Source organism: Carlito syrichta, unplaced genomic scaffold, assembly GCF_000164805.1.
Source record: "Carlito syrichta isolate Samal-C Ts95f unplaced genomic scaffold, Tarsius_syrichta-2.0.1 Scaffold308663, whole genome shotgun sequence".
Classification (NCBI taxonomy): Eukaryota; Metazoa; Chordata; class Mammalia; order Primates; family Tarsiidae; genus Carlito; species Carlito syrichta.
The window spans coordinates 300,714-313,807 of NW_007252759.1; the positions used below are offsets into that span (position 1 = coordinate 300,714).

General features: G+C 43.5%; 1 protein-coding gene across 3 annotated transcripts in view; it reads right to left on the minus strand.

Moving 5' to 3' along the window:
• Positions 1 to 11,518, minus strand: part of PTGR1 (prostaglandin reductase 1) — a 38,004-nt gene extending 26,486 nt beyond the window's left edge. For all 3 annotated transcript variants that reach the window (XM_021716283.1, XM_008065561.1, XM_021716284.1), the window contains exons 1-4: positions 11,409 to 11,518; positions 10,094 to 10,139; positions 8,799 to 8,855; positions 4,418 to 4,585 (exon numbers count right to left, since the gene is read on the minus strand). In XM_021716283.1, the coding sequence (XP_021571958.1) occupies positions 4,418 to 4,585; positions 8,799 to 8,855; positions 10,094 to 10,139; positions 11,409 to 11,514 (377 nt within the window). In that variant the 5' untranslated portion in view covers positions 11,515 to 11,518. The remainder of the gene's footprint in view (positions 1 to 4,417; positions 4,586 to 8,798; positions 8,856 to 10,093; positions 10,140 to 11,408) is intronic.
• Positions 11,519 to 13,094: the final 1,576 nt, after the last annotated feature.

Genomic DNA, 13,094 nt, shown 5'->3' on the forward strand with positions numbered 1-13,094 from the left:
CCAGATCGAGGCTGCGGTGGCCGGGAGCGGCCACTGCACTCCAGTCTGGGTGACAGAGTGAGACTCCAACTCAAAAAAAAAAAATGTAGATTCTCTGCCCAAACCTAGACTCACTGATTTAGAAATACTCTAATTTTTTGAGACAGAATCTCACTCGGTTGCCCAGGCTGGAGTGCAGTGGCACTCAACTTCCCAGGCTCAAATGATCCTTCTGCTTCAGCCTCCTGCCTCAGCCTCCTGAGTAGACAAAGTCTAACAGTGTTGTCCTGGCTGATCTATAACTCCTGGGCTCAAGCGATTCTCTTGCCTGGCCTCCCAAAATGCTGGGATTACAGGTGTGAGCCACTGTGCCTGGCCAGAAATATTCCAAATTTTAAGAGACTCTAGGTGATTATTATGAATGCTAACAATTGAGAACCACTGTCTTAATGAATGCTGGTACCAGAGTTTTCTGGGCAAGTTTATCTAACCCCCAAAAAGAAGCAGAGGGTGCATTTTCTGATTGTTATTCCACCCATGAAAACCAGTATCCCACTCCCCCAACAAACCTTCTAGGTGTCTCCAGAGTCAGCTTTCTTTTTTTTTTTTGAGTTGGAGTCTCACTCTGTCGCCTACACTGGAGTGCAGTGGCACACTCAACGGCCACTGCAGCCTCACCTTCTGGGTTCAGGTGATCCTTCCGCCTCAGCCTTCCAAGTAGCTGGAACCATAGGCACACGCCACCATGACTGGCTAATTTTTTTATTTATTGTAGAGATGAGGTCTTGCCAAGTTGCCCAAACTGGTCTCTAACTCTGAGCTCAGGCAATCCTCTCACCTTTGCCTCCCAAAATGGCCAAACATTACTTCCTTTTAAAATGGAGAGAAGATGAAGAAGCCAATAGTAAAGAAATCCTAGAGGGAAAAGTCAAAGTGCAGTTTAGACTAAAGGGAAGTTAATAGAATCAACAGTTAAGAGAGCAAAACACACGAGCTCTTCAACATAACTGAAGGAAGTGATGAAAGGCTGGGAGAACGTTAACTCTATGGAATCTGGGCAGATAAAAGACACTGTATTTCAAAATTTAACTTCTTTTATAGTTTATAGCAAAAGTGCCAACATTCTTGAAAGTTGACCTAACTTGGTCAGGTGCAGTGGCTCACACCTGTAATCCCAACACTTTGGGAGGCCAAGGCAGGATTGTTTGAAGTCGGGAGTTTGAGACCAGCCTGGGCAACACAGCAAGACTATGTTTCTACAAAAATTAATTTTTTTTTGTCTCACTCTGTCGCCCAGACTGGAGTGCAGTGGCACACTCCTGGCCACCGCAGCCTGGACCTGCTGGGCTCAGGCGATCCTACCACCTCAGCCTTCCAAGTAGCCAGAACTACAGGCGTGCGCTACCAGCCTGGCTAATTTTTGATTTATTGTAGAGACAAGGTCTCCCCAAGTTGCCCGGGCAGGTCTCAAACCTGCAGGCTTAGGCAACCCACTCACCTCAGCCTCCCAAAGTGCTGGGATTACAGGCTGAGCCACCAAGCCTGACCGGGTACAAAAATTCTTGAACAACTAGGCATGGTGGCGTGCATCTGTAGTACCTGATACTTGGGAGGCTAAGGCAGGAAGATAATTTGAGCCCAGGAGTTCAAGGTAACAGTGAGCTATGATCACACCACTGTACTCCAACCTGGGTGACAGAGGGAGACCTTGTCACTTAAGAAAAAAAGAATATGAAGACTCATCCCATTGGACAGTGACTCAAAATGGCAGAAAGTCTCAAAGAATGGATGATGTGTTGTCTGAGGATTCTTAGAAACAGGCAGGTATAACTCCTCCCTCTCAGTCACTGAGAGTCACTAGTAGAGAGTTGACTGGAGTAAATGCATTCCTTAAAGGTTAGAGCAGATGTATAAGAAATATACACAGCCTGGGCGCAGTGGTTCAAGCCTATAATCCCAGCACTTTGGGATGCTGAGGCAGAAAGATTGCCTGAGCCCGCGGGTTCGAGACCAGCCTGGGCAACATGGTGAGACCTCGTCTCTACAATAAATAAAAAAAATTAGCTGGGCGTGGTAGCACGTGCCTGTAGTTCAGGCTACTTGGAAGGCTGAGGCGGAAGGATCGCCTGAGCCCAGTAGGCCAAGGCTGCGTGGTGGCTGTGAGCACGCCATTGCACTCCAGTCTGGGCGACAGAGTGAGACTCCAACTCAAAAAAAGAAAAGAAATATACACAAATGGGCCGGGTGTGGTGACTCACACTCATAATCCCAGCACTTTAGAAGCAGAGGTGGGAAGACTGCTTGAGGCCAGGAGTTCGAGACCAGTCTGGGCAACATAGTAAGACACTGTCTTAAAAAGAAAAAAAAAAAGAAAGAAAAATAAAAATACACAAATGAATACATGAGCTTCTCTTTCAGGAATCAGAATCTTGTACTATTTTACAAATTACTTTGTCTGCAATTAAGTCACAGATGACCAGCTTGAGGTTTCCTCAAGTCTACCTTCACCTCCACTCTCCTACACCTTCCAAAGGAAAGGGTGGGTCAGATAACAAAAGGAGGAGGAGGAGCTCTCAACAGTAGAGGGGATAGCACAGGCAAGAAAGACCAGGAAGTGCTGGCATTGTTTAGTGCCCACTAATTGAATGGAAGACGGTATTAAACATCCTCTAACTTCACAGTGATGTCCTTGGCAATGGCAATTTTGAGGAGTCCAAATCCTGAGTGGAATTTGAATTTGAGGTATATGGGAGCTGTTTTTCTTAGAGAGTGACATTTGGGATATATATATATATATATATATATATATATATATGTATATATTTCCATTGCATTCTTTAGAAATCCTTCAAAGTATAAGAAAAGGAAGGGAGAAAGGAAGAGAAAAAAAGAGATCACACAACTTAGAGCAAGGAAATAAATGAATTAAAGGCTAGGAAAGTTATAGGTACCCCAAAGGCAGTGGAGGAGCTGGTACGTTTGTGCACCTGTTGCCAGCTGCTTGGGAGGGACTATGCTCATGCTGCTTCTCACTGTCACTTTGTATCTGAGGGTCTCTGACCTGATTCCTCCCCGCCTTCCTTCAGTCCCAAGGCTAACTCATTTCTTTATTTTTTAACTGACAAAAATTATGTATTTATAGTACAACATGTTGCTTTAAAATAGGTATACAGCCGGTCACGGTGGCTCAAGCCTGTAATCCCAGCATTTTGGGAGGCTAAGGTGAGAGGATTGCCTGAGTCCAGGGGTTTGAGACCAGCCTGAGCAACATGGTAAGACCTCAGCTCTATAATAAATTTAAAAAAATTAGTCGGGTGTGGTGGCGCACACCTGTTGTTCCAGCTGCTTGGAAGGTTGAGATGGAAGGATGGCCTGAGCTCAGCAGGTCGAGGTTGCAGTGGCCGTGAGCGTGCCACTGCACTCCAGCATGCGTGACAGAGTGAGGCTCCAACTCAAAAAAATAAAATAAAATAAAATAAGTATACATCATGGAATGGCTAAATCAAGCTAACAGTATAGGCACTACCTCACATAGTTATCACTTTTGTAGTGAGAACGCTTAAAATCTACTCTCTTAGTAACGCTTATGTATACAATACATTGTTAACTATAGTCACCATGTTCTACAATAAATCTCTAGAATTTATTCCTCCTTCTAACTGAATTTTATAGACTTTGGCCAACATCTCCCTAATCCCCTAGTGTCTCAGCCCCTGGCAACCCCATCCTACTCTCTCCTTCTATTCGTTCAACGCTTTTAGAATTCACATATGAGTGAGATCATGTGGTATCTGACTTTCTGTGTCTGGCTTATTTCACTTACCATAATGTTCTCCAAGCGTATCCACGTTGTCACAAATGATAGGATCTTCTTCTTTTTTTAAGGCCTAATAGTATTCCACTGTATATATGTACAACATTTTCTTTATCCACTCCCCCTCTGATAGACACTTAGGGTGACTTTCCTCCTTTCTCAGTCCCACCATAGTCTCTAATCAGCCCCTGTAACGCTCTAATCAGCCCCCATAACGCTTCAAGTGTTTTCTTTTTCTTTTTTTTTTTTTTTTGAGTGGAGTCTCACTCTGTCACCCAGATTGGAGTGCAGTGGCTGCTCCCGGTCACAGCAGCCTCAACCTGCTGGGCTCCGGCGATCCTTCCACCTCAGCCTTCCAAGGAGCTGGAACTACAGGCGCACACTACCACACCCGGCTCATTTTTGATTTATTGTAGATATGAGGTCTCGCCAAGTTGCCCAGGCGGGTCTCGAACCCGCGGGCTCAGGCAATCCACTCCCTCAGCCTCCCAAAGCACGGGATTACAGGCTGAGCCACCGAGCCCGGCTTCAAGTGTTTTCTTGTTGACCAAGTTCTGGACAAACCATTTTGCAAAACCAGAGAGTCAGACATTCAAATAAATGAAATATACCCATGAAGCTCACCCTGTCATGCCAACGTTCCCCAGAGCCAAAGACAGTGGTACTGTATCTGGCCACTCTGTTGGCAGCTTTTCCAGATCTTTCCCATCAGAGATGAAGTGCATTGTCCAGCCTGAAGAAGCCACTACAATAGTTCCTGTTGGGAAGGCTGAGTTTTTACTTTCCACAACTCTGAAAGATAAAGCACATTAAGACATGTGATATATCTTCCCTTTCAAGGGAGTCAGTATGCTGTAGGATTAGTGTTGACAAAGGAGCACTGACATTGATATTCCATGGTCGATACCCTACCATGCCTCTCCATCTTCATTCTTAGCCATTGGCATAGGGGCCATCAAAGAACTCTCAACTGGCTAAACATTCATCCCTGTCCTCACGCCTTCTCTTTAAACAAGAGACTTCCGTCCTCTGGCTCAGGATGACCTGGACACCAGCCCCTTCTCCAGGGGTCCCTCTATCCCTTAACCCTCCTCTCTCCTGAATCTTTAACATTTTCCTCTCTACTGCCCCTTTCACTCAGCACATACACACGCTCAACTCTGCCATTTTATCATCCCATCCATTCCCTCCCTTTCCCTCCTTCCTCTTCCTTTTAGACAGACTTCTTCACTTCCCATTCACTTGAAAACCCACTGCCACCTGCCTTCTGCCCACACTACTCCACTAAGGTCACAACAGCCTCCCGTTTGCAAAACCCAGTGGATAGTCTTCTTAGTTTTGAGTTGGAGTCTCACTGTGTCAACCAGGCTAGTGTGCAAGGGCACAATCACGGTACACAACAGCCTTGATCTCCTGGGCTCAGGTGATCCTGAGCCTCCTGAGTAGCTGAGACTGCAGGCACACCTCACCACACCTGGCTAATTTTTTTGACTTTTTTTTTTTGTAGAGACGAGGTCTCTCTAGGCTGCCCAGGCTGTTCTCAAACTCCTGGGCTCAAGCAATTCCCGCCTCAGCCTCCCAAAGTGCTGGGATTACAGGCGTGAGCCGCTGTGCCTTTAATCATTATCTGATTTTTACCTCTCTACTCTATTTCACACGGGGTCACCCCAAACTCTTCCCCTATTGATTTCCAGGATGCTGATCTCTCTAGGCTTTTTGCCTCCTCTTCTAAGCTGTCCCTGTGGGTCTCACTTGATGATTCTTTTCTCCTTTTCTTTATCTTCTCCCACTTTTATCATTCTTTACTATTTCTGTTCCCTAGATCACAAAGTTATATAACATATACAAATATATATATGTGTGTGTGTATATATATATATATATATATATTTTTTTTTTTTTTTTTAGTCAGAGCCTCACTCTGTCTCCCAGGCAGAGCAGTGGCACGCTCATGGCCATCGCAGCCTTGACCCACTGGGCTCAGGCAATCCATTCACCTCAACCTTTCAACACATGTTTATTTTTAAAACGTTAAAATATATAAAATAAAAATCAGTTCCAATTCCACAACACAAAAACAGCTGCTAATATTCTGGTGTATTTTATTGCAATCTTATTGGCATAGTTAAACATGTATATTATAAATATTTATATAATTGAAGCAATTTTATGTTTGTAACATATAATTTTTCTCTAAACATTACATTGCTCTATATAATTTATACTTTTATCCACATTAGAAAGAAGTCTTCAAAAGCTGTGATGAATTTAATTGTTCCCCCATGATTAGACTATTTCCAGTATTTTCCTAATATAAATTACATTTTAATATTCACAGATATGAATATTTCTTCCTTCGACAATATTTCTATGAATGGAATTGCTAGGTCAGACCACTGAAACATTTGTAAGTCTTGCTGCATATTGCTAAATTCCTTTCCAGAAGGGTGTGCCAACTTCTGCTTCCACCATCAACATATGAGTGTTCATCACATCATCTCCCTCACTGGGCATTATAGTTTTTTTAAAAAGGCCGAGCGCAGAGGTTCACGTCTATAATCCCACCACTTTGGGAGACAGAGGCAGAGGACTGCCCGAGCCCAGAGGTTTGAGACTAGCCTAGGCAACTAGGTAAGACCTCATCTCTATAATAAATTTTAAAAATTGGCCAGGCATGGTGGTGCATGACTGTGGTTCCAGTTACTTGGAACTTGGAAGGCTGAGGAGGAAGAATAGCCCACACCCAGCAGGTAGAGGCTTTGGTGGCCACGATTGTGCCACTGCACTCCAGTCTGGATGAGAGCGTGCGACTGACTCAAAAAAAAAACAAAAAAAGCTTGCCAAGTCAGCTAACACAAATGTATGTCCACTTATTTGATTATTAGCAAGAAATGCATAAGATCTATAGGAAGAAAACTGTTAATGGGACAAGACCAAATGGATACATGGAGAGTTATACCTTGTGCTTGGAGAGAAAGACTGTAAAGATGTCTTTCTTCTACCTTAATCTACAAGGTCATCGAAAGCCTAATAAAAAGCCACATAAGATTTCAACCAATGATGTTATAGTAACTACCTAGTCATTTAGACATAAACACCTCACTCCTTATTCCAACATAAAAACTAAATCACTCAAAAATTTAAATGTAAAAAATTAAACTATAATGCAAGAGAAAACTTGAATAAATATTTTAGTTATTTTGGAGGGAGAAAGCCTTTCTAAGCCTGAGATGAAACCAGAAAGCCATAATTATAAATATTTATATAATTTTATCACATACAAATTTTATTTACTTATTTTATTTTATTTTTTGTTTTCTTGAGTTGGAGTCTCACTCTGTTGCCCAGACTGGAGTGCTGTGGCACGCTCCCGGCCACCGCAGCCTCGACCTGCTGGGCTCTGGCGATCCTTCCACCTGAGTCTTCCAAATAGCCAGAACTACAGGCGTGCGCTACCACACCCAGCTAGTTTTTGCTTTATTGTAGAGACAAGGTCTCGCCAAGTTGCTTGAGTGGGTCTCGAACCCGCGGGATCAAGTAATCCACTCACCTCAGTCTCCCAAAGTGCTGAGATTACAGACTGAGCCACCGAGCCCGGCCTCACATACAAATTTTAAAGTACGATTAGACACAGAAGACAAAGACCCAGATATCTGCAACACCAATATCCCAAACATACAAGAAGCTTTTACAAATCAATATAACAGATGAAAACACTGAAAGAAAAAGGGCAAAGGACATAAATAGATGATTCAGAAGAAAATTGATAATTAACTTTTTAAAAAGGTCATTGCTAATAATAAAATAAATGCAAACCAAACTAAGCACGAAATATCAGCATATTCTGGGTGGGTGCAGTCGCTAATGCCTGTAATCTCAGAATTCTGGGTGTCCAAGGCAGGAGGATTGCTTGAGCCCAGGAGTTTGAAAGCAGCCTGGACAATGTAGTGAGAACCTGTCTCCACAAAAAAATAACAAAATTAGCCAGATGTGGTAGTGGGCGCTACTTGGGAGGCTGAGGTGGAAGGATCGCCTGAGCCTAGGAGGTCGAGGCTGCAGTGAGCTGGGATTGTGCCATTGTACTCCAGTCGGGGCAACAGAGTGAACCCCCAACTCAAAAAAAGAAAGTGGGGGGGGAGAAAATAGAAAGAAAGTAATATCAACATATTCATCTCAGATTGCCAAGACTGATGGTAAACAATATAAGAGAAACAGGTTATTTAATACTGTTGGTGGTAGTGGACACTCATACAATTTTTTGAAGATCAATCTGTCATCTTTTCAAATTAAAAATATGCTCCTCCTTTGGCCTATAATTTGTACTTCTGAGAATTTAATGTAAAGCAGTATTCATCCAAGTGGACAAAGAATACAGAGACACACACACGTGGATACATATATGTTCTTTAAAGAATATTTTGTAGTAGAAAATACGAGAAACAATTATTATATCAGTAGATTTGTTAAATGGTGGAATACGATGAAATAATTTGCAGCTATTACAAGGTTACATATAACTTATATATAACCTTGTTAAAAAAAGATATCCATAACTTATTAAGTGAGAAAAAGCAGTTTGCTGAAGGGCATATAATCCCTTTTTTTTAAATATATAAAAGTATGTGTACTGAACAATTTTTGAAATAATAATATATTAACAACAATTATCTTTAAGATTCATAGAAGGGGGGCACCTTTCATCTCCAAAACATTGTTTTATTTGAATTTTTACAACATTCATGAACTGGAGGAATGCTTTTTTTTTTTTAAGTAATTAAAAGTAAAGATGGTAAAGTGAGGCTGAAAGATGACAATTTCACATCCTTCATATCCTTCCCTGCCTCCCAACTAGTCAGGAAGAAGGCAGGACTTCCCAAGTTGCTTCCAAGATCAGTGAGTGAACCGCACATGCTGAAATTGTGGGAGCAGTGGACAGAGACGGGCCCCGGCAGGAGGTAAAAAGGAGATATATTTTCAAAGCACTGGAACAAACAGAAATAATTACCTGGCCACTTGCTGCCCCATCATTGTATCACCCTCCTTTAATCTTTTGGATGCCACTCTGGAGAAAAAAAAAAGAAGCCATTCTTAATACATCAAAGCGTCTGGGGAAAACTCTCTTAAGTTTTAAGCCAAATGGAAAACCACCAGGTCAGGGTGTGCGGCAATAAAGCCCAGATAGATGAGGGCAGTACAACAGGGTGAGAAGCAGGAGGAAAGCTATTAGAGATAGTTCAGAAGCTCTCCAGCAGGATTTATTTTTTTTTAATTTTATTTATTTATTTTTTTCATGAATGAGCATGAGAGTCTTACCACTGTGTACAAAGGAAGATGAAGTTTCTACCAGTGACTTCAAAAATACAACCCAGGCACCACTGGGTACCCAAAACATTAGCCACACAGTAAAGGGATGCCAATTAACATTTTAAAACTGTATTTTTCACTTGAGATTTAAATATTTTTCAATAAACTGTGAAAAAAATATTTAAAAGAATGATGGCTATATTATTTGCTTAGGAAAAAATATTACTGAGGACACAGTGGCCCGTGAAGGATCTTTTTTTTTTTTTTTTTTTTGAGTTGGAGTCTCGGAGTCTCGCTGTTGCCCAGACTGGAATGCAGTGGCACGCTCCCAGCCACCACAGCCTTAACCTGCTGGGCTGTGGCAATCCACTCTCCTCAGCCTCCCAAAGTGCTGGGATTACAGGCTGAGCCACCGAACCCGCCCCCATGAAGGCTTTTTATTCCCTCCCTTCCCTGAGTTCTTTGCTGAGTATTCAAATTTAAGTCAGGTAAGTGGAATGCAAGAAAAGCTGATTTTAGTCTTAGCATCTTCCTCTACCCTAGTTATTTGCCAGTAGTGAAATAGGTATTGGGATTTGGCTTCTTTTTTCTCTTACTTTTTTTTTCTAAAAGCAATTCGGGTAAGTAATGAAAGGCAAGTTATTAGCTAGGCATGGTGGTGCACACCTGTAGTCCCAGTTACTAGGGAAGCTGACAGAATTACTTGAGCCCAGGAGTTCAAGGTTATTATAGTAAGCTATGATCATGCCACTACACTCCATCCCTGTACAGAGCAGATAGGTAATGGTTATAAAATAAAGGGACCAAAGTGATCCCTCACCATGCTTCTTAGACCTTTGCCTGCAAAAGATGGGCATTCATGAATCTAGTCGCTTATACTAAAGGGAGAAACAGTGGGAAAATCATAGTGTTTTTGAATTGGTTGCATATTTCAAAAGGCAAACTGCTTCAAAATAGCATCCAACACACAGCAAATTATTAGGAGGAAAAGAATACCTCATGTAGGGATCCACGGTGAGGAACAAAGCTTCAAGCAGGACCTCTACAAAATAAAGCATTCCATAGGCAATTAGAAACTCAAGGCCTGGGGCCTTCATTGTTTTTGACATTCTAAATAATCACAGATAATATTTCTGCTTCAGGGTTGCCTTCTCATCTGAGCTTCTACTGAAGAGAAAAGAAAGATTCTCACATTTGGCCCAGTTAATAGTAATAATAATAATGCTATTTACTCAGCATTCACTCCATGCTTTACATGGATTATTTCATTTGATGTTCTCAACAAATGTTGTTTCCTTTCTTTTCATATATTTAGGTGAAGTAACTTGCCCAAGGTCACATGATGTTAGATCTTTGCCTGCAAAAGATGAGTCACTGTGTTACAGTGCTCACACAGGGTTATCAGCCCCAGTTGGTATTCAGGAATATGCATTTTGCTGAATGACCATCATGCATGCATTTTCTGGAATTTTGAGTCTGAGTTGTAGCCATCACAGCTTAAATAGGACTGAAACTTTGCCATGCTACTTGATTGCATCCCCTTTTCTCAAATGCTTACCTACCTATAAACACCCCTTATGGTCTGAGCGCTGTACCTGGCTACTAGACAGGGTCTACGCCACTGTCATCATCAGAGTCGCCAGGACAGAGAGGACATCCTCCCCACGGTCTGATCAAAGCCATGAAGAGTAATGCATCCCAGCGTGAGTTTCAATTATCAATGAAGGCAGAGGGATCCTGCAATGTGACATCGAGGCTTCACACAGAGAACCCTGAAAAGGTCTCTGCGGCAGGTTGCAAAATGGCCATAAATACCAGCCACCCCTGCATGCTGGTCTCTTTGCCACTGCTCCCATCGAGAAATCTATTTCCTTCCCCTTGAATTTGGGCTTGGCTATCTGATTCGCTTTGATCACAGGATATTAGCCCTCATGATACAAGTAGAGGCTTGAAGAGTGCTTGCACTTTGGAGCTTACCAACTCCTGCTGCTCTAGATCTATGGGACCATCATGAGAACAGAGCTCAGACTAGCCTGCTAGAAAGGCCACACCAAAGAGAACTGAGGCATGTGTACCTCAGCAGAAAGCCTGCTAACCACAAGAGGTGAGTGAGGCCAATCATGACATTAAGCATTTAGCCCAGATGAGACCTAAGAACCACCCAGCTTAACCGGGCCCAAATCGCGAAGCCGAAGAATTGTGAACTAGTAAATAATTGTTTAAGGTCACTAAACTTTGGGTAGTTTGTTATGCTGCAAAGGCTAGCTGACACAGATCCTTCCAACTCTGAAATCTTTTGAGTATGACTTACCTCCATTTTTTAAGGGCGGGAGCTCGGCTGTCTTCAACTCAAAGTCACTATTAGTAGGGTTGCCTACAAAGTGCTTCTTCAGGGTCCATCTCTTAGCATGAACCATCCTGAACTCCTAGAACACAGTAAACATGTAGTCAACTGCCATGAAGTGACTGGAGTCGTACTGTTCCCTAGACATTGCACTGAGCCCAGACAGCACAACCATACTACTCTGATCATCACAAAACATCAACCAGGGGCTGGGCTCGGTGGCTCAGCCTGCAATCCCAGCACTTTGGGAGGCTGGGGCGAATGGACTGCCTGAGCCTGGGAGTTCGAGACCAGCCCCGGCAACTTGACGAGGCCTAGTCTCTACGACAAATAAAAAATTATCTGGGCGTGGTAACGCAGGCCTGTAGTTCCAGCTACTTGGAAGGCTGAGGCGGAAGGATCGCGGGAGCCTAGCAAGTCGACACTGGGATGGCCGTGAGTGTGCCACTGCACTCCAGCCTGGGCCACGGAGTGAGACTCCAACTCGAAATAAATAAACACATAAATAGATAAATAAATAAACAAAACCTCTATCACATTTAGTATTTACTATGTTTCGGGTGCTGTGCTAAGCACTTCATATGTATTACTTCATTTTATCCTCACAACTTCCCTATAAGACAGGCATTATTATCACTGCCAGGGGATAGATGAGGAAACTGACGCTTCAAGAAACCTCAAGGCAAGAAAAAGAGGGAAATAGACACCGAAATTCTTCCCAGCCAGCTCTAGGTTAGAGTTTCTCAAGGGCACTGAACAGTTCCCCGGGCGTGCAAATATCCCCAGTTTCACACGTCACATCAAGCGAATCCTAAGGAAAAGCATCAAAAAACAAAGATCCACCCGTCTCTTTCAGTTTCACGCGCTCTAAGGCGCCGCTGCCACTTTCAGGTGCGCATTTTCTTTGGCCCAGGGAAGCGCTTGACTTTCAACTTGCAGCCACACAAGACCAAGGGAAGACGATTAAAGCGACTCTGAGCCCCCGAGTCCGGAGGGTCCGCTAGGACTGAACTCCCCTCCCATCGCGTGCGAGCCGCGCCCTCGAGCAAATCCGCTCCTGCCCAGCCCGCTGCTGCCGCGATTTCACCCCGCACCCCCCAACCACCACCACCCGTGCCGGGGGAGGGGACACTTCTGCCTTGCAAGTGGAGCCGTTGGGGCGGCCCAATCCGCAGTCCGGCTGTTCCTTCTTCCTCCTCCTCCTCTTCTTTTTTTAACTTAATATTATTTTTAATGAATAACTCATAGTTACTTAAGCTCTCCTTGCCTCAGTTCACCCCATGCATAACTCCCAGAGTCAGTAAGAAAATCCAATGTCTTTGTTATTAGAATAAGCTGATTCCCATATCCATCACCTCGTTTACATATCACTTGTATGGAGAGACACTGAAATATACCCTTAGTTATTCTGAAATACACTGCTGGCTGTAGTCACCCGGCTGTGCACTAGATCTCAAACTTTTTCCTCCCGTCTGAAGCACCTCCCCATTCCCTCCTGGCCTCTGGAAACCACCATTGTGCTCTAAAGAGTTCAGCCCTTTTCGATTCCGTGTATTCCTGTCCCTTTTCCCCAAAAGGCCAGCGCTGGGAGTTCTGAACTCGCCACAAGTCCAGTGCCCACTCCCCCCCGCCCCCCGGAAAGGGCCTGACGCA